The sequence below is a fragment of the Thunnus thynnus genome, chromosome 24 (assembly GCF_963924715.1).
Source record: "Thunnus thynnus chromosome 24, fThuThy2.1, whole genome shotgun sequence".
NCBI classification, from domain to species: domain Eukaryota; kingdom Metazoa; phylum Chordata; class Actinopteri; order Scombriformes; family Scombridae; genus Thunnus; species Thunnus thynnus.
Window position 1 is genome coordinate 9,868,404 of NC_089540.1, and position 27,057 is coordinate 9,895,460.

The following is a 27,057-nucleotide window of genomic DNA, read 5'->3' on the forward strand; positions in this document are numbered from 1 at the left end:
CCAAAAAAAGTTCCCTAAAAAATCTGTTTCCCCTAGTAGGGCTTAATTTCACTCCAGGGAGGAAAATAACTACGTGCTTAATTTCCCACACAGTCATTTTCTCAAATCAACACACAGCAACAAAACAAGGACGCAATCCAGATTAAATACATTCTTTTTTTATTCATTTTTGCACGCAACTGATTTGGTCTAACCTCACATACTGGATCATATTATCACTGATACAATAGAAAAGTATACTGATTACATTGGATCTAAACATACAGTAAACTACTCCTTTCTTTCTCCTTCAATTTGTGTTTGCTCTGTTTCTAATAAACACATTTTTGGAATATTTGGGGGGGGGATAATGGACCCCCATGCCCTCCTTCATATTTTTTTCCTCTAACCGGAGCAATATTTAAAGCCATTAATGAGGAGACATAAAATGTGAAAGGGTAGGAAAAAAAGGATGGTTGTGGTGTTTGAAAGAAACACAGAGAAATGTGCAGACAGTGTGATAATGCAGAACAACAGGGTGCGACTTCTTTCTTTCTGCACTACAGTGTCTGATTATTCATGACTCAGTGAGGCTCGCCAGGTATTCGCTCTGCTACACTCTGCTGTCTCAAAAGTGAACTATTTGTTTAGTTTGTCTCTATTGCAGCACATTAGATTTGAAATGAATTGACTGAGATTAAAGTGCTGACAGTTTTAAGGGTGTTTTGGTCCATATTGGGTGACCCGTGTAGGACAAGGATTCCAAACTTATTCGGCTTCTTACTCCTGATAACAAAGCAATGTCTACTTTCTATATAGAGCTACAACTAATGATTATTTATTTATGATTAACAGTTCTTTTCCTGATTGATTTATTGATAAAATGTCAGATAAAAGCAAAAAAAAATTCCCAAGAGTCCGACATGACATACTCAAGCAGCTTGTTTTATTAGATTAAAAGTGCAAAACACAAGAGATATCAGTTTACTATCATTGTGTGAAAAGGAAAGGTATCAAATCTTCACATTTGAGAAGTTGGAACCAGAGATTGTTGTTAAAAATGAGGCCAACCAAGAAGTGATTTTCCCAGTTTTGACTTGAATCAATTTAGAGACTGGAAAATGTAAAACTACCAAGAAACTCACAAGAAAAAAAGCAAATATTACTAATATTTCCACTCTTAATGATCTCCCTACCCTTCAGATTTCTTGTGAGGTCCCGACCACCAGGTTGTGAATGACTGGTATAGGACTTGTGGCCCCTTTAGTCCTCCAATTTTAGGTCAGTACAGGAGGACACTGATCTACTCCAACACAAACATACAGACAAGAAAGCTCAGGAGGTTTTATGTCCAAACAGTGGAATATTCTTGACTGCACAGTCAGTCACCTGATCCCAAACTTACTGATCACATGTCTCACTGATGAAGACCAGACTGAATGCAAAAAGTCCAAGCTAAAAGTGAAGATAGCTGCATCACAAGGGAAGATAGATAGAAAGTTACTGCTGATGTCATTGGGTCCAAGACTTCAGATGTCATGGACTGCAAAGAATTGAGGCCACATATTTAATACAATGAGGATCTATGTGAAAAAAATCATACACTGCTGTTTACTTGATGTAGATATAATCACCCTCAATTTGGAGCTGAAAGTCAGCACTTTGACCTCATAATTGTTTCATTTGAATTCCAATGTGCTGGAGTGTCACTGTCCTAATACTGTACACAAGTTTTATTCAGTAAAGTTATCCCATTGATTCAGTGAATCTGCATCTTTGAAAAGGCCTTTGGTCCCTTATTTTGAAGTTAAAGACTCATTTCAGATCAAGGTCCACAACTTCACCATAGAAATCCTTTTATTATGACCTGGCATTATACATGGCTGGCTGATCTATTCAATCAAGGCTTTTCAAGTAAGACATTTCATCCTGTTGTGTATAATAAGTGCTAAATAAAGGCACTTGAATGGAGTTGAATGGAGTGAATTAATGTATTATTTTATAATTTCTATTCCCATTCTGTTTCATACAATATATTTAATATTTTTGACTTCATACTTTGACTTTACACTTTGCTTTAAGGTTTAGACATAACATATTCATTTTCAGAGCAAAGTGTTTATTTTCATGCCAAACTAACAGAGAATAATATAAATCCTTTCATATAATCAATACAGTATAAAGAGTGTAAAAAAAAGGGAGTGTGACTTGCTTGATTTATCAAAAGTGTCTTTCTCTCACTCACAAACACAAAACCACTTCAAGCAACACATTCAGAGGGTGCACAGCCAGGAGACCACACACTCCCAGCACAGACTCCGCTCACTTTAATAGCACACATGGAGGCCAAATGTACAGTCACACTCAGTAGCCTCCGACTGACACATAGAAACACACAGAAAACCCCCCATTGGCTGCAAAACAGAGGATTCATTTAGGCAGGTCTAATTTAAAAGGAGTCTCTTAAAAGGTCCATAATTGTATTAACTGTTAATTCTCTAAGTGGAGATACTAAAGTGGGTTTTGATGACACCTAAGTGCCTTTGAGGTGGTTTTAGGGATTTCAAGGGGTTCTTGAGTGGGTTCACATACATCACACAAAAGATGTAGACAGACTAATCTCAGTCTGATCAAGTGAGATCTCAATCTACGGCTTAAAAAATGACCTGATGGGAACAACCAGTCATTTTTAAATACATGGCAGAGATAAACTGCAGCGCTTTGTTGACATTCTTGTTCACTGTGCGATAAAGCTGCCTCACAGTGAGCCCTTACTACACACTGAGACGCTACAAACTTGTACTACTTAAATTAGTAGTTGATGAACTCCTACGCAAGGAAACACAGACAGTCAATCTAAGCTAATTTAATCATCAAAGCAGGCAAACAGGTAAATGCTGCATACAACACAGCAACTAGACATTAGATTATTAAAGGCCAACATCTACTCTCAGACAACTGGCATCTGTCCCATCAAGATCATCTCTATTTTGGGGATCATGCCCAGACTCTCAGATCATGCAGGTAAATGCAGTATATTAAACATGAGCATGTATTCTCATGGCCATAAAACCTGGATCATATACTTTTTTTTTTTTTGGAAAACTGTCAAAAACTGTAGGACAACTCCTCTCTCACTCAAGAGAAGCAATTTTTTCTAATTGTGCAGCCTCTTAAATCTTAAACTGTGAGGTCAAGATGTAAACTTTACTGTTTATTTCCTTTTTATTCCACTAAATTCAATTTAAAAGTCTATTTTCTGTCTTTTATTTCCCCTCCTATGTAAAAGAGTGACATATTAGACTGTGGGATTTAAAATGATATTCATTATCATCATCACTGTCATCATTTTTATAGTGTACTTTACTACTATAACCTTAAACTGAATAAAGAGGATACTAAAATATATTATCATATGAATGATGTATGATATAAGTGTGCAGCCAAATGTTGTTCCTGAACTCCTCATTATGTTATATTTTTATTATCTTTATCATTAAATGGCTTAATTGATGCTGAAGCAAACAACTTATTTCAACAGCCCCCACATGGTCTTATATTGTAATGATGGATTTAATTAAATATCTCTAAATGTGTTACTTTCTCATTATTCATTGATCACCATCTGTAAATATACACATATATTTATCTTTAGGATATTCTGGTAAATTTGGCGTATAAGTGATCACTTACTTTTTTTGTGGTAAAGTCTTTAGAAATGATTCAGTATACTTGACTCTCCTCGGTGGCAGTTATGGAGATATTAGCTCTACAAACAGCTTTTTCACCTGACTGGTCTCAGCAGGACAAACACAGCTGCAGCTAATAAAATTAGGCTAATAATGGGCCCGTTTGATTCAGGTGTGCCAGTGAACCACCACTGACAATATATGCCAATGAGCACTGATAAAACAGTCTCCCATTGTTAATTCTCAATGGCCAAACCCAAATCAAACGTAGGTTTACTCATTAATAATTTTATTAGCTGCAGCTGTGTTTAATGACATCTAACATCTGTGAGAAAGGGGTCAGTTAAACTGTAGGAAATTGAAATAAAGAGCAAGGTTTTAAAGAAAGGCAATAATCACTTTGAAGAATTTTGAACTGAGTTTGTCTTGAAGAGAACAAAACTTGTCTGATTTTTTTTTTCTTTTCTTTTTATCAACTTCCTGCTGGTTGCTTGGGGGTCATGATAAAAGTGCAATAAATAGTTTAAAATTGTTTGGTTTCCTAATAATTGCACATCTTACCTGACAAAAGTACATATAACACATATACAAAGACTTATTTTATTGTTTATGTTATCTATGTGCATGCTGGGATAGACCCCTTAACACTTACAGAGGCTTCAAATCAATTAAGTTATGATCAGTGACATTCTTTCCAGTTAACAGTCAATGCATCACCATTAGTGTCTTTATGTTTTTAATAGGTGTTGTATACCTTTAAAATAGATTATAGAAATCTTGGGAGTCCCAGAAGCATAGAAATTCCACTGAAAGGTGATCTGATAAGTCAAAATCATACAGTAATTGAATACGTAAATGTTAGTTAAGTCACTTAAATTAACTGTAAAACTATAAAGCTTTGTCTTTACCTCTTAAGCAAATAAATAATATTGAATGTTAATCTCTTATCTATGATCAGCTCTTTGTCTTCTTCAGTCTTAACTCTCTATTTTCTCTATTTTGATAACTAAACATTCTCCATTTTCCTCTTAATATCAAACTTTAGTAATGATCCTTTCCTTGTAGACAATAGGATTTATTATAAATGACTGGTGACCTCTAGCGCCAATCCAAGCACTGTGTAAACAAGAAAGGATGTGACATGAAGAGTTAATATTAAGCTTCCATCACATACAAGTTAAATAACTGTTGTGTTACGCTACATAGCTGCTAGAAGAGAAAATGAGTCTCACTGAAGTGATCTGAAAACCACATAAACAATATCTGTACTTTTTATACTGCAAAAGAAAAACATTAGCACTTGGTTGTGATGTCACAGCTGTCAAAAATAACCAGTACTGTCAAACTAATAGAAAAGTGACATTTTCTAATATAGGATGACATCTGATCAAGTAGATTTTTCAAACCATTCAAACTTAAAACAGAATCAAAAACTAGTTTAAATCTTCTCTGTAACATTAAATGATCGTTTAGCTTTACTTGAAACATCTACATCAAGTGTAATAATGCAACAACTTGATTGTCATGATCATTATCTGCTTTTTCTAAAAGAAAATATAAAGTTTTCACATCATATCTAATGAAAAGTGACAGCTCTATTTTTGTATCACTGCTCTGAATATCTATTTTTTGTCACATAATGACAAATGACTGTGAATGTCTGCTTTTTATATCACATTTGGTCATGGTTACGTTAAGGTTTCACTTACTTTAATGTAAAAAACATCCATTTTAAGTCCACAAGTCAAAAGTATGGCATACATGTGTATGAATTTTCCATGAAACAACGCTTGTAAAACTATTTTAGCAGGACATTTTATTAGTTTTTATATGTAGTTTTCAGTTTGTTGCTACGTACCTGCAGGTGAAGAAAGTTTTCAGTAAATGATCACTCACTTTTTAAGACGTCACCGTGCTTGTTGGGGAATAAACTCCATCCATTGGTGAAAATGAGTGAATCCAGTCTGAGAGAATATGAGTTTTCCAATGTTTTCCTTCAAAAAAAAAAAAAGAAAAAGCCAGACGAGGAGCTCGAGGAGGAGATAGACAGACAAGGAGTGATCAGGACGGACTGCTGCTGCTGGCTGAGTAAAGAGCAGTAAAATGACACATGTAGAGGAAGAGGGAGGGAGATAGAGAGCGAGAGAGGGAGGGAGGGAGGGGGTAGATGGGGGTTTGGGAGGGAGACCCAGAGACAGAGTGACATGCATTAAAAATAGTCACTGTCTTCAAATAATAATAATCTTTACCCTTAACCGATGTAAAGCTCTGCAGAATACATTGAACACAGTAAGGATTGGAAGGAGTTACATGAGGATAAAATGAAAAACTTCTTTTTCCACTGTAGGAAGCCAAATGAATAATGTGCTCACAGATTTAGAAAGGACAATTAATTAAGCAGATGCTGTGATCTAGGAGAACAAGGGGACAGGGGGGGAAAAGTGGAAAGAGTGTGAAGTGAAAAGTGATTTATGTCAGAAGTTCATCATGGTAAAAATGCCACAATTCTTAAATAGAAGTAGATACTACACTGTTTTCTTAAGTAGTAGGTTAAAGATGTGTATGGATCATAAACTGCACTGAAGAGATGCACAGAACGTTTTTGAGAGTTACATATTGTCAGAATATGAGTCTCAGACAGCACAGAATTGAGAGACTGATTGTCTGCCCTCTACTGGTGGAAATTAATCAAATTAAAGGATTGGAAGGGACAAAAATATGCTCCTTCCTTCACTTCAATTAACCATGGCCCTAACTGTAACACTGCCCCTTTAACTTTAACTGTTTTTGGGGTTCATGACCCAAGAAGAATGTGGGAGGCTTAAAAAGTCCTGTCTCCAAGGGTTTCTGGTTAGATTTCAACTTGTATCTCATTGCTTTATAAGATATCAGTAGTCTGTAGATCTGGAGGAGATAAAAAGGCTGTTTTCAGATGTAATAAACTGCAGCAGGAAGTGAATATAATGTAAATCACCTGATTTCCTTTGTTGGTTTTGAAGTCATTATCCATACTTCTGAGTAAGTGTAGATTGTTAATCTTTAACCAGGCCTTTATTGCATATTGTTGTGTTCAAATGTATCTATTGCTGGTGTGATGCTCTTTTCTTATGCTTGTAGTATTTTCTGCCATCCTTATCTTCTTTTTTGTAGTTTTGTTTTTGCGTTTATTGTTCTGTACACAGGAAATCAATGCAACCGCTCTCATTGGGCGTTAAACCGTATTGGTTACAGAACCATTAATTTCTATAAATGGCATGAAAAACTCTCAAAGTGTGTTAATTTTTTTGCCATAGTAGCACAACTTGAAAGATTTGGCATTTTTATGACCAACTCAATACAAAAATGCAAAGATTTCACAGCTTAAGAAGCCAATCATGTAATAATTTATTGGTCACAGATCACTGAACTTTCAACTTAAAGGGAATACTGGACCTCAAATCGCCTTGTTATGAAATTTAGACACATTTTAACAAATTTCTCTTTTGACTTTGCTCTCCATTAAAATAATAATATCCAAGAATATCCAAGTAGGGCCTTCATTTTCAAATTTTTGGTATTGGTATGGAATTTATGGCAAGTAAGAGTATTGTAGTGCCAAATTTTGTCAGAATAAAGAAAATGTATTAATTATATGTATTATATATATATGTATGAATTATGATCTCATATATTTTATGAGCTACTGTATTGTAACAGTAGCTTCTCTTTCTGGGGTCTCCATAAGTATTTTTAACAATACTTCAATGACAGAAATAAATCAATACACACCTTCATACTCACAATAAGACTCACAATACATAACACAACCACTAAGACACACAACAACCAACTCAAAACCTGTCTAATACATACGATATTTCTATATAATAATTTCATCATCTTAAATAATTGAGAAAAGAAATCACTTAACAGCTCAATCCACTAAATCACAAATAAAAATGGGATGGATGGCTCTCTACATCCAAAAAACAAAGTCATATAATGTTCTACACTATTCCTTATGTAAACAAATACAATCTTAACTTTTTGTTAAAACATGTTGTATTACTTACCGAAATCAAAAAACTTGGTAATGAACTCTGTGCCACCATTGCTCCATAACTAACTGTTCCCTCTATTAAACTAACTCTACACGGAGGCAACAGAAAACGACCCTCTGATGACTGCCGAGTTGAATAATGATGTCTGTCTGAAAAAAAGATGATAGCTTACTATAAAGTACTTCTGCGGTTTTAGTTATGATGATATTTCTAATACAGCACACTAGAGACCAGAGACTTAACCAAGCCAAATCATTATTTTATTGTACTTACTCCTCTTTGATGTGAGCTGCTTTGTTCTCAGCTACCTGTTCAAATGACTTCCTGTTGTATTGGATCAAATCACCGAACAATAATCTCACTGTGATAACACTAATGCTCGCACTTATTGTTTGGTTAAATAGTTAGGCATGAATTTACTGAAAGCTTGCTGTAAAGGAAGACAGGGTTTTTCCCATTTAATGGTTCCTTGTTGAGTCAGATTCAAACTGTCAAGAGCACTTATATAGTGGTGTTGTACAGTGTGATTGTAATGCTTCTGTTTTCACTGCTTATGAGCAGACAGATACCCAACACAGCTTTAATTTTCTGCTTAAAAAACCCAACTTAACCTAAATAATAGAGAGAGGAAAGTTTCAGAGAATTTATTTCATACTCTCAGTCTGTCCATCACTTATATGTTTGTTTGTGTGTCTTTCTAAATAGCAGGCCTGGTGTTCACCAACAGTGTGGTCAGCATCTCTTGATTTATTTTAGATGGAAGAATAGTCACCTATCATTACTACTCAGCATGTCTGCCTTCCTGTCGCTCCTCCTCTGTGGTTTGTGTGTATGTGTGTGTGTGTCTGTGTGTGCATACTGCCAACACTTGTCTGTCCAACATCATCTTAAGTATCTTTGACAGCTCACCACAAGTCGCTCACCATGAGAAAGAGGTGTGTGTGCGTGTGTGTGTGTGTGTGTGTGTGTGATGGTATGCATTGCAATTAGAGAGTGCTTTCACAAGGCTCCAAAGAAAACAAGCCAGCTCTTATTACCTGTAACAGCAAATATTGATTTTGTGGCGCTTTATATGTTCTTGCTAAAGCATCAGTGTAGTGGAGGCTGACAGGAAGTGTGTGGTGGAGGACACTGTTGACCAATTATTTATTTGATTTCAGGACCCTGGTATTTGGAGGGTGCTGTTAAATGAGCCAAAATTATGTTAAATTTACTTTTTTCTTTTTGATAAAATATCTTTTTTCTTTTTCTCCATGTGTAATTAATGTCTACTCATGTTCTTTTACTTATTTTAACATTTAGTTTCTTTGTAATACAAGTATCACATTAATCAGATTTAACTAAACTGCTATATTGTGGAGCTACAACTAATGATTATTTTCATTGTCGATTAATCTGATGATGGTTTTCTCGAGTAGTCATTTGGTCTATGACATGTCAGAAAATTGTGAAAAATTGAAAAATGTGAAAAATTCCCACCACAGTTTCCTTTCCAAGATCATCAAATTTCTTGTTTTGTCAAGATGTTAAGACAAAGAAAAGCAGCAAATTCAGACATTTGAGAAGCTGGAACATCAACTATTTTGCTTGAAAAATTACCTATAAATCAATAATCAGAATTGTTTTTTTGATTTTCTTTCGATTGCTTAAATGACACAAAGTTCATCCGACTCAGGATAGAGATCCTTCATTGCTTTGGCTTTTCACAGCAAACTAGAAACCCTGTGAGCTTGTTGTTGTCTTTTCACTGTGTTAATGACATGTAGATAATGGCCTCACATCAGTTGGTTGTCCCTAAATCTAACCTACACTATAGACAGTTAGACAGTTATCATATCAAAGTATGCAGCCAATGTGTTTTGTCCACATCATTTAAACAAATGTGTTTCTGAGACATTTTCAGTGACTTTTAATTACGATCTTATGAAGTTGACAAAGGTTTCGTAACTTACAGTTGGAAGACTGTTGTTGGTTCGTCCGATCGAGTCATCACTCTTTTGAAGAATGTTTCTCCATGTGTATCCCATAGTGTTGGTTATAGGTTATATTTAGGTGTTGCAGAGATAGCTGGTTCAGTTTAAGGTGAGGGAGAAAACAGATAATGAAACAACACCGATATCTAGTGGCCATTATTGGAACTGCACCTTAAGACCATTACAAATCACCAACCCTGCCTCAGTACTGTGTGCACAGGATAAAAAAGCAGCATTGTTGTCGTTAATGAGGAGTATCTGCTGCAGTGATTGGATGTCATCGCTGTCACTCTGACTGGCAGCCGCTACCTGCATTTCAAACAGGTCAGCCTGTGTGTAAGGAAGTAAGTTTGTCTCAGCGCTGCTATTTATGATCAAAGTTTGTTGTTGCATACAGAAAGCTGTGCATGAGAAGGCAGGAGGCCAACTAACTCCCAGTCTGTCACAGGTTTATGCCACTACAATGTTACATTTATACAACAATCAAGACAATGTATATATATACAGTACCAGTCAAAAGTTTAGACGCACTTTCTCATTGAAGTGAATGTACTGTATGTCAGAATATGTTTGTGCATATCTGTGAGTTGTGTGTTTACAGTTTTCTGTAAAGAGGTCTGGGTCTTTATGCAGTGTAATCACTGCCTCTTTCTGGAAAACATGACTAGTAATGGAACCACTGACTCAGAGTTTGGATCTCATTCTGAAGACAAAGCAACTGTCTCATTTATAGAGGGCTGGGCAATTATAAAAGGGAACAAGGGCACATATGAGTACACACAAACCCACACATACATAGTATTTATGTTACATAACACACAAATTCACAGCTAGATTGTAAAACTCGAAATATTCTGGTCCTTTAAGCTTGTTCTTATAGTTGTTGGGTTTGGGCTGTGGGCTGGTACCATTTTAGGCTGATTACTTTGTTCCAAGTAAATATAATGACATAAAGTTACACAATTCATTTGCATACTTATCTGTACAAAGAGTTGATTATTAAAAGATCAGTCTTCTTGCTTTTATATGCAGAAGTATGCAGAATCCTGTCAAACAAATCAAACTGAAACTGTAAAACAAACTTTTATTATCACATCTGTTTACAGCTGCTTACAACTGGTGCTCATGATCATAGTTTATAATAGTTTCAAATCAATGTATTTACATTGTAACTCACATGCCAAACTTTAGGCAAATGTTTGTCATGCAGTAACTTGTGTGGCATGCTGGTCCTTTTAGTCCCGTGCTAGTGTCTGCTCCTTCGTTCAGACCGATTCATACTGGTCCTTCATTGATGAAGCTGAGCTGGTCAGTGGGCTCCCCCCACTCGACCTCCTCCTGCAGGTTCATGAGGGGTTCCCGGGAATGTGGGGCCATGCTGGAGGGCTGGAGAAGAGGCTGGAGGTGAGGCTGGGAAAGGGAATGTGGATAAGACCGTGACATGAGCTGGGACTGGAGCTGGAAGCAGGGGGGAACCTGCTGTTGGGAGAGGAGCTGGGACTCAGACTGGGACAGGAGCGTGAGGCGGGACTGAGGGTGGGACTGTGTTTGAGGCTCACTACCAGGTCCTGATATGTCTACCAGAAGGGGAGTGATGGATGAGAGGTGGCTTGATGAAGACAGAGAAGGGATGGAGGAGGAGGAGTAGGGATGTGGCATAACCGTGTGCTCATGGGGGGAGCTGTTGAGTGACGGGGGAGCTGAGCAATGAGAGGTCTGGTGAGGAATTGGAGGATTATAGGAGGTGAAGGTTCGGGAACACTGAAGTGGATCAAACTCTACTTCCTCTCTTCTACTGCACCCTTCTAATACCTTCGGCTGAGGAGAGGTTGGTTCAGGTACCAGGATGCATGGAGGATGTTCGTCTTCTGAACAGTCCACAGGTGCATGTTGGGTAAAAAGGGGCAGGGCTGGGGAGCAGCTGTCTGAAGAGACGCTGGGAGGTGGAGTCATGGCGCTGGGTATCAGCAGTGCGGAGGGGTTGTGGAAGAGGGGTTTGAGAAGACGCGTCATTTCCTGCAGCTCCTGACTCACAACGGTTACCTGACGGGAGAGGACGTTCATCTGGTTCACAAGAAGGAGAAAAAAGAAGAAATATTACTGGTTTACATGCCAATATGTCCTCAGTGAGTGGGCCTTAAGTAGTTAAGTCTTTCCCGACATGTAGGACTAGGAATAGAAATTCTGTGTTTCAATTCTACTAAGAAGGTACCACATATTGTTACTTAAGCAGATCATCTTGTCAGCGTCATCAGTTAAGTAATAATATCCTGTATTTTTAAGGCTTCTATTGGTACTGAGGAAACCAGTAAATTAGATTAACAGCACAGAAAACATGCTTTTGTTGAAATTTATGGTTGCAAGCAGGGTCTTGGCCCACTTTTTTCTCTCCTCTCTGAATATAATTTTGCAGAGATGCAATGTTTTTAACTGCTGTGCACTCTGTCAACAACATGACTCATCTTCAGTAACAGCTGGTATGTTTTACACAGCCACACAAAGCTCATTTAATAGAATGAAGAAGCTACAAACAAAAGTAAATGTATGAACCTGTTTAGCCTAATTAGGAAGGGAGAAAACCTTATTGTTCACACTGTGGAAAATGATCTTTGGTTTCATCATGCAGCACCGAAAAACAACACTAAACAGGACATTACTCACTGCACTAATTAGCCATAAATCTTAAAGATTTGGCAAATTTGACAAATACTTGTTCTTAATTTTGTCTTTTTCTTCCACAGTAATCAAAGGGAACAGTAGCAGTGTCTATAAAACCCTAATAATACCCATACCAAGATAAGATGTCTTTAGTCTTCCATTTACTGCACTTAGACACAGAAAATTAGAGGGAGCACAGTTAACCCTTTAAAGTTAAACACAAGTTTAAATTTTAGGAAGATATCTACTTTAATGAGCAAGTTAACTTACGATAACAATAAATATGTTATGGGATTTAAATCAGGGGCCACAGACAATTTTAAAGGATTTTGTTAAAGAGAAAGTCAGCAAGAGTATTAAGGTAATTGTTTTTACATTCCCAGTAAACAATATTACAGTTTTCTATGCACTACCATAGTACTACCAGCCTTACCTCATGCTTTAGCTTAGCAATAGTCTGCATGGTGTCACCCTCATCGTGGGCCCCTGTGGACATATACAGAATCACACATATACTGAATGAACAAGGACTTCAACAGCTGTATAGATTTATAGATTAGTGATTTGTTCAACTATATTTCTTTGCAATCTACAGACTGAGGTTGATAGAAGTTGTTCTTTTCAATGGGATCTGTTATATAATACTGTATGTTATGTGTTACTATGTGTGTGTGTGTGTGTGTGTGTGTGTTCACCTGAGGTAGCTGAAACAGGGCTGGGTAGAAAACTTTGAGTTGCACTTGGAGAAAAATCAAACTTCTGAGCTGAACCACTCTGGTTTTCTGTTTCTATCCCATCCACAAACCTGAGGAAAAAAATATTGAGGTATCAAAAATGAGAATTCTGGTTTGTAGAATTACAGTATGGGAATAAAGTGATGACTTTAATCTCATTCCAGTTAGTATAATGCACTGTCCCAAACAGTTGAACTGACAGATTTCAGAGAAAGGGGACTTTTGTAGGGAGATATTTAGTTGAATGTGAAATTTCTCTTTGATAAGGAACAAAATCTGAGCAGTCTGCATACTTGACTTTGCTGACAACACTTTCCCCTTTAAGGCTTGCTGGTTAATGAGTGAGTGCGAGACAATAAGGCTGAACTTCCACATGATGGCAGCAGACTATAAAACATTTCTACCCTAAAAAACCAATGACGCCAAAGTGAAGATACTGTGCAAACTACAACTAAGCTGTATGCTTTAGCGCACCGTGACTTGGTTCGTTACACATCCAGGCGGGTACAAATGGCTTTTCCTTGTTTGAGACAACATACAATATCCCTCATATCCCTTGTGACTTTACATTATTCATAAACACAAACTGGACATGGTTTAATCATCACAGCAACAAAAAAAACTATTCATCCATTCACTGAGTCCAGCATCAAGTGTAGTATACCATATGAACTCTCTTCCTCTGTGGTGTTCAACGACTTTGTCAGAGGTCTGAAAAGCTAATAATAACCTAAAGTATATAACCTGGCTGATATATGAAGATTTTTATATTTCTACAGTAAAAACCTTTGCTGAATCCACATGGATGTCTAAACTTAGATATTTAAAATCTGCAAAAGAAATTTAAATTTTATGTTTCTCCTGCAAGTGGAGAAATCAGCAGGTTTCATCCCTTTGAGAGCATGAATTGGCTCAGCATATTTTATGGTAATTCTGTGGTAATTTTGCCAAAATTGTGGTGCTAAGATGAGATTTGGGGATCAAATTCACAGTGTTCATTCTCTGAGGATGCATATTTCATCAATCTGGCAAGTGTCCCACCACTGAATGACTTAGCATGTGAAACAGGCAAATATGTAAACAGTTTTATGAATTAAATTAAATATTATTTACTCAAGAACTTGGTAACTTCATTTTCTGTGGTTGCATTCTTTTGTATATATATAAACTTATACTGTGGCAGTTACTTTACCAGGACATCACAATTATCAAAGCCTCAGCCAAAGCAAACACATTTAATTTCAGCAGAGAAAAATGTCTCAGAGTGACCTGCTTCTGCTCTTTGCAAACTTTACAAAGTTCACCGCTATGTCAAATTCAATCTCACGACTAGGATGCTGCACCTGCCTGTGGATGGATCATGGCAGAGAGCACTTATGGAAATGTCATCCAGCTGTCCACAGTCAGCGCTGAGAGCAGAGTATGTTCGGGAGAAGCTGCACACACCTGCATACTAATTACCAAGCAGACACTGATACAGAATTGAGACCAAAGCTGTGTAAGACTAATCTCTGCTTCATTCACTCATTCACTGTTGCCTCCACGCAGCACATTTTACATGTCTGTCATCTCAGGAGCAAAAGCAAAGTATTGCTTAGTGAGTAGATTTTTTAGGAAAAAGCAGTGTAAGGTAAAAGTAAAGGTAAAGTCCTCCAGGCATCTTTTGTGAAATCTGTCAAAGTCAACCATCAAAACAACTGAGTTCTGGTTTCCAGCAAGGCAAAGTGGATGCTGAAACACTACAATACAAAAATATACAAAACAATGGATCATTTTTTTATTATTTAATGTTTGTTTTTCTTTTTGTTATTTGTGTAATATTGTTCTTGTTTGTTCTATGTGTCTCATTTAGTTGTTGGTCTTATCACCCTTTTTTTCTGCACAGGTGTACAAATGTAATTGTCCTGCTGTTAGTTGATTGCATGTTTGCTTTAAAAAGAAATCTCACGAATGCTGACACAATAACACCATTTATGCATCTGTGCACCCTCTCACAGCCGAACAAAAAACAAATCTATTCCTCCATCCCAGAGTCTGCCACCACATCTCCAGGGACTCCATGCAAATTAGTCTGGCGATGGTTTGCATTTATGATTAATGTCAAAAGTCACAAAGAATGCAAGTCAAATTCCCACTGAGGATTACTCTCTAACACCGACTGGACCCTCTAGTCAAGCTGACACTAAGTACTCAGCTGATAAATCAATGAATGGTTTCTTACCGAGGACTGAGCTCCGGCTGCAGGCAGCTGAAGCTCACCACAGGGATCTGCAGGCCGGGGGACCGAGCGAGAGTGCTCGCCGGTCTGAAAGGTCTCGGCGGCAGCAGCGGGGAGCGCAGAGGGGAACGCAGGGGGGAACGCAGGCCTCGGCCCAGCCTGCCCAGCGGAGGCATCTTGGGGAGAGGCGAGTGTTCCCCCTCGGACCCTGACGCCTCCTCGTCCTCCTTGATGGAAGGAAGCTTTTTCATGATTCCTCCGTTGCTCTCGCAGTCGGCCTGAAGAGTTAGAGACATGACAAGATACTAAATCATTTGTTTGGAACAGCCACACAAAGATAGAAAGCAGTAGAGAAACATTACATTATTAACCTATCTCTCTCTTTCCCTACCAAAGACAGGCAATCATGCCAAAAAATAAATAAATAATTAAATCGATCCCTCCATTTTCTGACACATATCTGGGGCCGGGTCACTGTGGCAGCAGGCTGAGCAAAGTAGCCCAGACTCTAATTATCTCCATAGCAACTTCCTCCAGCTCCGAGACAAATGGGATAGATATAATTCCTCCAGTGTTCTAGGGCCAAGGCCAATTAGATGTAGCTGGAATAACCTCCACAGGCGTGCAGGAGAGATCTTGATCAGACATCCAAACCACCTCCTTTCAGTATGGAGGAGCTACTTCCAGATGTCTGAGTTCCTCATCCTGTCCCCAAGGGTGAGCCCAGAAACCCTGCAGGGTTGATCTTCTTTCCGTCACTAGCCAAAGGTCTTTACCATCAGTGAAGGTTGGAGCATGGATCGACTTGGTAATCCGAGAACTTCGTGAGCTCCACCTTCACCTCAAGAGCCCCGAGACCCTGGAGTACTTGAACAACTCACTCTCAGTATGAAGAGGGGAATCCACTGTTACAACCTCATACTTGGAGGTTCTACGGTAGATATTCATACCTGCTCACAGATTAGTTTACCTCAACTAAACATACAGGTGTCTCTTAGAATGATGCAACTGGGATATTGACTAGGTATTTGGAATATGATCAAAATACCGTATATCACTTGAGCTCAGGTCAACATCTTCCCAAAGTCAGTTCTGAACAAACGGCATCATTCATGTATATCGACCAGATCTGTGGTTTTGTCCCAATTCCATACAACATACTAAATATATATTCTTTATTCTTAACTTTATATTTGTAACACTGTTTTTGCAGTTAGTATACAAGATATACACAACATAATACAAACAGGAAACAATGTAATACATTTACCATCAGACATCAAAAGCAAAACTGATTTCCAAATATCTCTTTGGATCTGTCACTGCCATCTGCATTTTATTAAATTTATTTCAGCGATGGGTGTCATCTCCAGTTCCTTTGTGTATTGCTTTGCAGCACACAAACAGCACACCCAAAAATCAGGTTTTTATTATGCATACAGTTGCAGTTGTCACTGTTTTTGTCACTTTTCCAGTGTGAAAACACAACATTTACCACATCTCCCTAGAATTAGGGTGTAGAATGGAACTGGGACAAAGCTTGTGATTTAATGAGAGGTCTGGAAAAACTGAGCCGAGCATCACTTCACTTTCTGACCAGATGGAGGGGCTGCAGAGCCATTGAACGCATCACTGAGAGTGAATAGTAGCCATTCACAATAGCTGCAATGGCGCTGATATCCATTCAGATTATCAGCAGCACCGTGAAGGAGTGTTCTCATTCAGAACCAAGCAGGCATTGGCACCATTCACTCCTAAAGCCTTTCTGAAGGTTTTCTATGATCTCAGATGAAAAATACAGATGATCTTTTTGGATGTTTTTCAGTCCTATCAAGTCATATTTTAACAGATTGTGCTTTTAAAGTAAAATTCCTGCAGTCACTATGTTATTACTGGTGGCTGATTCCTGTATTTGGAGAGTGTTTTCCTGCACCTTCTTCCTCTGACTGTAATTTTAAAGCTTATTAAAACACTGGCCAACAAATCCCATTTTCTCTCTTCTATCTTTTTTTACCCTTCTCCTCTTTTCCCTTGTCACCACCGCCCTTCCCTTTCTCTCCCCTCCATTTGTTGTCTTCTCCATCCAGTCTTTGGCTCACATGACCGGCTGGTATTTTTAGATCGCAGAGGTTTAATTTTAGCAGAGGTTTGCCTGGAGGGAACCGGAGCGGAGAGGGGACTGTTTGGAATTTCAGTGTGTGTGTGTGTGTGTGTGTGAGCAGCACGTGCTACCCTTGATATGCAGCACGCCACAGTAAGGGCATCAGACAATTATGTGTGTGTGTGTTTGTGGGTGTAAAGATGGAGAAATACATGTGTGTGCATGTTAGAGATGCTGCATGTTTACTATAGTCACTCTACATATGTGTTTGTTTGTGTATGTATTATGCATATGGACGACGCTGCATGCAGAACGTAATGTGTGTGAGCATGTGTGTGTGTTTGAGCCTGTATTCCCATTCTGTATCATTCTGCAAGGACAAATATGCTGTGTTATGAGAGTGTGATAATGCATGTGTAAATATCTGCAGTGTGTGTGTGTGTGTGTGTTGTCTGCGTGTCGGCACGTGAATGCAAATATCAGCGAGGTTCTTCCTCTTCCTTCCCCCTGCAGCTGCCTTTCATCCTGATGTTTTCTTGACTTGTCTCCATCTGGTTGTTGCTCTATATTTATCCAGCCAGGGATGACCCCTCCCCTCCCCCACACATCTGACAGCAATATTTTTAGTCCCACGCTGGCTATATGTGTGTATGAGGAGTTATATTTCTCTAGTGTTGTCAAGTGTCAGCTGCAAAATTCCTCGTAATCATGAGATGAGAGATGAGAATGAAAGTTTGGTTCAATTAGTTTTTTGGGTTTTTTTTTTTTTTTTACATAAAGTAAAACTATGTTCATGTTATACAGTATGCATCATAACTTCAACCACTTTCAAATTTAATTTTTTAAAACTGTTTTTCTTCTATGTGAATTATTTATTTTCCCCCCTTCACTTTCCTTTGTTAAATTTAGAGTTATTTATTACTGCACTTACACTGTAGGGCGAATTAGAGTAATGTGGGACAACTTCTGCAATTGGCACTTCAGCAATATATTTTGATACACGCCAATAAATTATATCCACACCCAATACCATTCTGAAATCCCCAAGGTGTTTTCTAATCAAATCAGAGAAGAGAATGTAAATATTACAGTTGGAGAAAAAATGGCGAACATAAAAGTGTTCCACTGGGAGGCCGAGGGGTTTAAATCACCTTAATTCATACAATAAAAACTTCTCTGTTCAATAATACTCAAAACTAAAGTGCCCACATTTGGTCATTTCAATAATTACAATGTTTTTGCTGTTACAGGTAGTATAGTAATGTATAATATTATTTATTATTTGTACTATATGTAATGTTTTCACTATATTACAGCATATTTTGAGGCATGAATACATCACAAATACAATTCGATAACAATCTGCAACATTGCCTCATTTATGAGAAATCTATATCTTTAACATTAAATTACTCAAAATCCCTTGTCACTGACCTTTGACTCACAGCAATTACTTCCTGTTGGAAGATTGCATCACCCCAATCACATCACATGTGTGGAGTCATGTGATTTCAATTACATGACTTTCCAGGTTTAATTGACAGCAGTTCTATTCATTAGCATTTGGTAGAAAAAGAGACAGATCTATTTAAACTTAGGCGTCCCACATTACACTAATTCACCCTACTATAACTTTTATATCTTGTCAATATTTTTGTAAATTCTACTCTATTCTTGAACTAATTTCACTTTCCTTCTTCATTGTGTTTTAAGTACTGTTTTACTGGATTTCTTTGCTTTATAGTACTTTCAGTTGGCTCTGTGTTTGAAAGAGACTGTACTAAGAAACTTGCCTTCTCTCGCCTTTCTATATAATTTTAGGATTTCATTGTCTGTTTATTTTCTGATTTAGTTTCATTTTTTTGAGACATTTTGGGAACCATGCTCATTCACTTTCTTGATGAGAGTGAGATGAGAAGATTGACACCACTCTCGCATTTGTCCATCAAGTATTTCACTACAGCCAACAGCCGGTTAGCCTAGCTTAGCATAAATACGAGAAGCAGTGGCAAACTGCACCTGGCCAAGAAATAGTCGAGCATGTAACCCCGTAACCACAACTTTTTACAAATGACGTTTTTACACTTTGGTTTGTTCAGAGAATATGTCAAGGTGCATTTAGAATTAGCAAAAAGTGAAGGACTTCCCCACAATCACAGTGTGGTCTTGAATCTTTAAGGTGTGAGTGCACTAACTCATGTCATAGACCACATAGTCCAGCCAGAAAACACACAAATCAATCTAGTGCTATTTAAGTATTTTTCATGCCGATATACCATGTTGTCCCTTGATATTTTTCCTGGATCTCTGCTCTAATTAACAAGCTTACTCACAGTGAAAATATGACTTAGTTATTCCCAGTATATGCTGGTTATTCATGTGTACGCTACAGCTGAGATCCATCTGTAAATCCCTGGCATCTGTATCGTCCATGTTTAGCTCATGTCTTTATCTGTTGACTGTATCTCAAGCAGAAGCCGTGGCTTCTTCCTCACTCCCAGCCCAGATGGCTAATCCTTTTTCAAGTGGAAAGCCGTCACTCCGGCATTGCGTAAAATGTTGGGTGGAGGAGGTCACTGCACAGCTGAGACTAATCTAAAAAACAGAAGGACTCCACTTGTGGCTCTTACCCAGAATTTTTCTTTAAGGCATTTAGAACATGAGATGATTCATCTCCAAAATACTGCTAATACCAATAATAATGATAATAACAAACTGGAACATTTTGTTTACAGGAACATGAAGGGTTAGACACCAATCATATATTCATATTAATCATATTTTAATATTGCTCATATTGCATTCAAATGGAAGTGATTTGCTGCTTATATACACATCATCTGGACCTACTGTGCTTGAAAACAGGAAGTAAAACTATACTCGTTAAAAACCATTAGTATCTAACTATAAAGTCATTCTTAACAGCACATTAAGTAATCAGAATTTAAAGTGTTGATGAAAACACATTAGTGTTCGCACCACTGAATCCATTATTTACGATGCACGGACACCTCTGTGTACACTATCAGGTCAGGTCATAGAGAATAATTGACTTTTGTTTGCCCGAAGATGTGCATTATTTTCAAATGAGCACACTGATGGAGCGGCCTCATCACCATTCTTAATTATTATTCACAGTCAGAAGGTTAATCAGCACTGTAATAGGAATTAACTTTGTTGGTTAAACACCTGTACAGGAAGTTAGAGAAGTGTCATCAATTACAGTTTTTTAGGCGATTAAAAGACATGAGACCATTTTTAAGACATAAAAAGGTCATTGACAAGAAGACGCATAGCCTTCACCAATTGACTGCATACTCTGTAAGTTCCCAGTAGTTGGAAGAATAACGAAGGAGTGTGAGGACAAATAAGATAGATAATCTTAGTTTGTACACAAATTTAATTAGTGAAATGTAGGCTCTAACATGGCCCTAATTAATTAAACTGTTGTTTGTTGCTATTTGTGTCTTGGTATCTGCTCGTGATTTGATTGCAGACAGTCGGGGCGAGGGGAAGTGAGTTGTCACCCAGTTGAAGGAGTTAAAGCATTTGAGAGTCTTGTTCAAGAGTGAGGGTAAGACGGAATGCGATATCAACAGATAGACTGATGGTGCGTCAGCGGTAATGTAGGATTTGTATCAGACTGTTGTGGTGAAGGGAGCTGAGCCTGAAGACAAATCTCTCAATTCATTGATCGATCTACAGTACGTTTCAACCCTCACCAATAGTAATGAGCTTTGGACAAAGACCAGAAGAATGAGATCACAGATAGAAGCAGTAAAAAATTAGTCTTCTTTTGCTGGTTGGCTGGGCTCACTCTTTGAGATAGGGTTGGGGGGAGATAGGATGCCTCCTGGATGTTTTTTCAGAGCATGTTCAACTGGGAAGAGACTCAGGAGCAGACCCAGAACACGCTGGGGGGATTATATATCCCATCTGGCTGGGGAACATCTTGAGATCTTCATGGAAGATCTGTTATTAGTGGCTGGGTAGGACATCTGGAGTACTCTGCTTACTGTACGGACCCCAGTACATGACAGAATATGCTGATTTATTGATTTTTGGTGACAAAAATTTCAATTAATTGTTTTTGTTGACTTACATTGTTCCAAAAATGACGTACCCTCAATCATCACGTTTTTAATAGTGTTGCTAAAGTATGAGCCATCACTATACCTCCATGCTGTGTCCTTCCCGGAGGTTGTATGTCAGATCATGCTGGATCTCAGTGATGAACTTCTGGGCGTAGTCAGGATACAGGCAGAGCACCTCGCGCAGACCTTTGAGGCTGATGTACTGCAGGTCACAGTAAGTCAGGGCCTTCACACAGGCGTTGGTCTTAATGACTTCCTCCTGTGTCAGATAGTCAGAGCCAATCAGGTCGCCCCGACCTGGAAAGGGGAAGCATAAGTGAAATTACACAGACAGTTACATTGTATTGACTTTAATGGAACAGATCTTTCTCAGCCAGAGTAATTTGTTTTTCAGCACCTTAATAGTATGTATAGCATAATGGTCCAGGATCAGGTTTACCCAAGTATAGACATAAATGACTAGTGTGGTATAAACAAGCTTTACAATAATGTAGTCAAGTCACACTGCACTATACCCATCGTATAGTGTGGACCACACTGATTTCAGTGCATTTGCAAGCTCATATGTGAGATATATTGTATTGTAAGACATTTATTTCATGTTGCATGTTGTGGTGTTTCCTTAAAGGTACCCTGCGTAGTTTTTGACCACTAGTAGCACTATAGAGGAATGATTTTATGGGCAAGTCCCAATTTTGTTTGGATTCATCTCACAAACAAGGGAGCTAATGTATTAACAAGCTATTCGTCTAATCTCTGTTGATACATTTGCAGTGAAAAAGTCCGATGGAAAGTAAACATGGATGAAAATAATGCACAATTTGAATGTTTTTTTAAATTGGCTTTGCTAATGCTTTATGAGAATCAAATGCACTCAACACATTTGCTAGACCTCAAGGACACACACATAAACGTAACTACTGTTTATATACAAGAAAAATCCACAGGGCATCTTTAATCCAATATTTTTATATCAGCACACCAGGGAGTGTATTATTGTGTTTATACAATGGCTGCACACAAAAGGACCAAAAAGGAAAAATTGAACATTTCATTCATCATCATTTTTTAGCTGAAGTGGTTATTCTCTTTGATTGGTTAGGTTCTTTATCTGTTAGTATTCTGTTGTTATGTTCCCTGTAAGTCTAAAATAGAAAGGCTACAATGCATGAGGCGTGCCAATATGAAGGATAATATGCAATGAGGGTTACTGAGCATAACAGAGAACGCAGAGGTTAATTAGCTTCCATTACAAGAACATACTGCTCCCCTTAATAAGCACAATTCCCCCAAACATGAATATGCTTATACTTGGAACACTGGCAAGTGGCCATAGTATGAGTTATTACATATAATTACATATATTAATTATATTATGTAGGGTATTATAATAACACACTCTAAAGCAGAGAGATTGGAATGTTTGGTTTGACTATTTTATATTAGTGTTATAGTATACACTTTTGGATACAGATGGTAGATCACAAAAGAAGGTTTGTATTTTTAAATGTATTCTCTCTCTATCTCACTGATCTCCAGAGCTGTAAATCCAAAGTGGCAATGCCAAAGCAATTTGAGTGTGTGTGCAGGTAGGAAACATTGAACAAATAAATATAAAATGTGTGTGCACTGTGTGTTTCTATATGCACAGGAGAAAAAACTAGACTGTTAGGATGTCTATCAGAGAGATATGTGAATTTGTGCGTGCGGCTTTGTTTCTAGGAGAAAAATATAACACAAAGACACACAGGAGGGAGAGGAGGAGCCTGTGTGTGTTTCTGGGTGTTTCAATATCCACATGCATGTGCATACACACCGGGTCCAACATGCTAATGAGTTTACTTTCCTTTGTAGGCAGCAGTCACTTCATTATTTACACCAGTTAGAGCATTAATATAAAAACCAGTGTTGCCAATTTGCTCCCTCTGCTTTATATGATCCTGCACTGATTCCAGTGTTGGTTGTGAGTCTGTTTGTGTTTCTCTATTCTGTTTCATCCATGTTACACAGAATGGGAGGAGCGTTAGTGTTGTAGGACACAGCTCTGGAGATGTTCTTATTCTGGCAGAGGACATTGAAGAAGGCTTCTGGTTATAGCTGCTCTATCAGCTCACCTATTATATTAATACAAAAAAATGGTGCTTTACCTTGTGCATTAGTTGCTGTAATATTGATGGTGGATGGTGGGTCTTGTTATTTCTCAGTCTTTAGTAGTGCAGTTTTCTTACTTTTTATGTTGTTTTCTTTTCTTTTGTTTTGTTTCATTATGTCCACATATGTATGACGGTTTGCTGGTACAGTATTGTCAGTAACTTCAGTATTTTTAGATTATTGATCTTGACATGGGTAGACATAATAAGCTAAAGCTCACGCCTTTTTGATCAATAATTTTTGTTTGTTTGTTTGATATCATTTATTGTGATTTATCTGCACTGTATATGTGCATTCTTTTGTAACACTTTAAATAAGGACTATATAATAATTTTAAAAAATGAATTGTTTTGTTGTGAATTTGCATTGTGTGGTTTGTCACTACCCCTCTCTCTTTTTATTATTAAAAAAACATTATGATAACTAAATAAATGGTAACTTAAAGCTGAACTCATCAGCATTTATTATATTAAAAATGAATCTAATCACAAATGTATAATCTGAAAGATGTAGCTCAATGTGCCAAACCCACAGTTATTTCAATCCCAACTCTTCAACTCCCCTCAGCATTTAAGCTTCTTTTAGCTCTTTTGGTTTTCGAGCCCACAACTCTGCTGACATCGACCTCCTTTCCAAATGCAGCAGGCAGCTGTGTTCATTGAAAAAGCTCTGATAAACCCACAGTATGCACACTACCTGTCTAGTACCAAACAGCAGACAGACAAAGTTAACAACTAGCTAATGAACATAGGGGAGAATTTACTTTAGCAGCTAAAGATACTTTTCTCAAGAGTTGGTGGAGAACAGAGCTAAAAAGAGAGTAAATTCATCAGGTGGCCAGAAATGAATGCTAATACAGGCAATGGTTTGCCAACACTTTAGCCATAACAACTTTATAAAGTGATAATATGTCATTGGTGTGTTTACAGCTTGTTCCCCTGCCTCTAAGTGGCCAAAAAAAATCGATTAATGCTGCTTATAGATTTCCTTTAGGGCTTCAGGCTGCTCTCCAAACTGTTCCATCAATTCCTGGGTCACACTCCATCTTTCATTTGATGGGGTGTGAATTGTTTGCCCTCAGGGACAGTTTAATATGGGGATGATTGCAGTTTATATCAGTACTGGGTCGTTCTTCTTCATTGTGTTCCTCTTCATAAAAGCTGTCTTGCTAATATTAAGTGTTGGATGTGTAATAACTTCCTCTATGGTAAAAGCCCTTTCTCAGATTCTGCTCATAATGCTGCAAGCAGACTAAAACAGACCAAAGAGGAGAGTTCTAACAATCTCCTTATTTTAAAGTTTTTCTTTTTGCTTATTAATTAAAAAGCACTTCATGGTCCTACTTCGGCATATTTTGAGAATTTTATTTCTCTTACAGAAACCACTTTTTATATTCTGTGGCAAAATCTTACAATCAATGTTTAGAACTGTTTCTTTTACATTATATTACATTTGTACATTTGCATTTTTATGTTTTTTTAAACAAAACGTTTTTGTGTACCTTGATGTATTTTAATACTTATAGAGGGTGTAGTGGTGGATGGACTTTGAGAGAAGCCCCAAAGTGAAGGACTTTCTGATAACTGGGCTCCAGTGGTAAGCTTTCAGGAGAGATCTCTGGCACTTAACATAACAATGACAGTGCTCTTTTTTTCTAAGGCTTCTTGAACTTCATTACTTATTTCAAGGAGTGGCTGTGGCATAGGTTGCCCTTCCTGCGCTCCATCTTCTTCCTGCTGCACTTTGTCGTCAACGCTGGTCTCTGAGTCACTTTGCTGCCGGAATCTAGGAGGGCTTCTATGGTTTGGAGTCCAAGACAGAGAAGCCCTTCAAGATTCAGGTAGCAAAATGACTCATGCTCACTCAGACTGTAGGCACAAACAGGAGGCTCGACTCAAAACTCGAAAACTTAATTACTTCCTTAGTTGGCTCCATTTGGAATCGTAGGCCAGTGATGACGTCTAACCCTGTTGTGGGAAAGTCACTCAAAAGCAAGAACAAGTGAGGATGGATAAACAGACTGGTGCTGTCCATGGTGCTGAACCAAAACAGTGTTAGCTGTTAGATATGGTGTGTGTTTGGCATGTTTTGTATTATATAATATTATATATTTTTGTCTGATGTGTACATTTCTAATGTCAATGTATCAGCATAAACTAAAATATATGTACATCATAATATTTTTTCCACTTCAAGAAGCTAAAATGTTAAAACTGCTGTTACTTGTTTTTTTGTTCTTTTGTTTTCCCATAATGAAAATCCTACATTTCTCGTGTTATAAATTGTATAAAAATTAAAACAAAAGTATTAACACATATTGGTTGAACTTTTTGTTCTTTACCCAGAATGGCTAGCACAGTGTTGTCCTTCAGCACCTCCATGGAGCCGCAGCATACGAAATAGATGGCCTGGAGGGCGTCGCCCTGGCGGATGAGGAACTCCCCTGGAGCACAGAAGGAGGTCTTAATGATGAGGGAGAGGGAGCGCAGACACCCCCTGCTGGCTGACTCAAAGAGCGGCAGCTCCAGAAGCTCTTTATTCAGGTGCATGGCGATGTCAGCCCTCAGCTCATCTGGGAAGTCCTTCAGCAGCTGCAGAGAGGATGAGAATGAAACATTTGACCTCAATGGTGAAACAAAGGCACAAAAAAACACCAACAATCGGGCTTTTATGGCTGCAGACTATAGATAAATCCCTATCTCTCTTTTAGCTTTAGTGGCTTTAAGAGGCTTCTTTCCTTTTTATGTCACCATTTGAATGTGACTGTGTGGGAAGGTGAAGGCAAAATTAAACTCTCCAATATAGTCAAAGCCAACTGATAAAATCCCTGAGGGATTTTTTTCAAGTTTTAAAATTTATGCAGCCCCTCATCTTTGTACATTTACTCACATCTCACTCACAAAAGCAAATTAACTGTATAGGGTGAATTGCTGCTGTAGCAAGAGGAAAAATCTTTAGGAAAGGAAAGTTGTGGATTATTAGCATAAAGCATTAACATCTGTCCATCATTATGCTATATCTTTAAAAAGGATTATCTAGATTTGGAGCCATGTTAAAACACACCAAGAGTGAGTTTAGTGTCCATGAGGCCATTAATCCATTAAATTAAGATAGCTACCCCAGAGTGATTGAACCCAAAACAAAACCCTAATCCTCTCGATGACTTTGAGCCATTTCTTTAGTCTGCCTGGAGGGCAAGTTGCCGGATTTGCACTTTCAATTTTAGAAGCCAATCCAGTTGATCCCATTGTAACTGACAAGGTCAATCCAAGCTGCAGAGGTCATATACCAATCTCAGAAAGTTAAAGGAACAGTCGAACATTTTCAGAAGCATGCTTATATAAGCTTTTTCCTACTAACAACGCAAGTTACATAACACTGATGTTGTAAGATTGACATTAGTGTCCAGAATTAGCCTAG

At 37.9% G+C, this 27,057-nt stretch overlaps 2 protein-coding genes across 3 annotated transcripts in view; both read right to left on the bottom strand.

Annotated features, from left to right (window-relative positions):
• Positions 1–5,781, bottom strand: part of LOC137177207 (DNA-binding protein SATB2-like) — a 29,044-nt gene extending 23,263 nt beyond the window's left edge. Inside the window, exon 1 of one of the 2 annotated variants that reach the window (XM_067583370.1) lies at positions 5,565–5,781. The gene's annotated coding sequence lies outside the window, so the exon portion shown is untranslated. Of the gene's footprint in view, positions 1–3,672; positions 3,773–5,564 lie in introns of those variants that run through there. The other variant, XM_067583369.1, reaches the window with a different exon arrangement.
• Positions 5,782–10,428: 4,647 nt separating this feature from the next.
• Positions 10,429–27,057, bottom strand: part of LOC137177237 (potassium voltage-gated channel subfamily H member 8-like) — a 38,640-nt gene continuing 22,011 nt past the window's right edge. Inside the window, exons 10-15 of the mRNA XM_067583412.1 lie at positions 25,979–26,228; positions 21,569–21,783; positions 15,295–15,569; positions 13,035–13,144; positions 12,773–12,825; positions 10,429–11,745 (exon numbers count right to left, since the gene is read on the bottom strand). Coding sequence (XP_067439513.1) covers positions 10,957–11,745; positions 12,773–12,825; positions 13,035–13,144; positions 15,295–15,569; positions 21,569–21,783; positions 25,979–26,228 — 1,692 coding nt within the window. The 3' untranslated portion in view covers positions 10,429–10,956. The remainder of the gene's footprint in view (positions 11,746–12,772; positions 12,826–13,034; positions 13,145–15,294; positions 15,570–21,568; positions 21,784–25,978; positions 26,229–27,057) is intronic.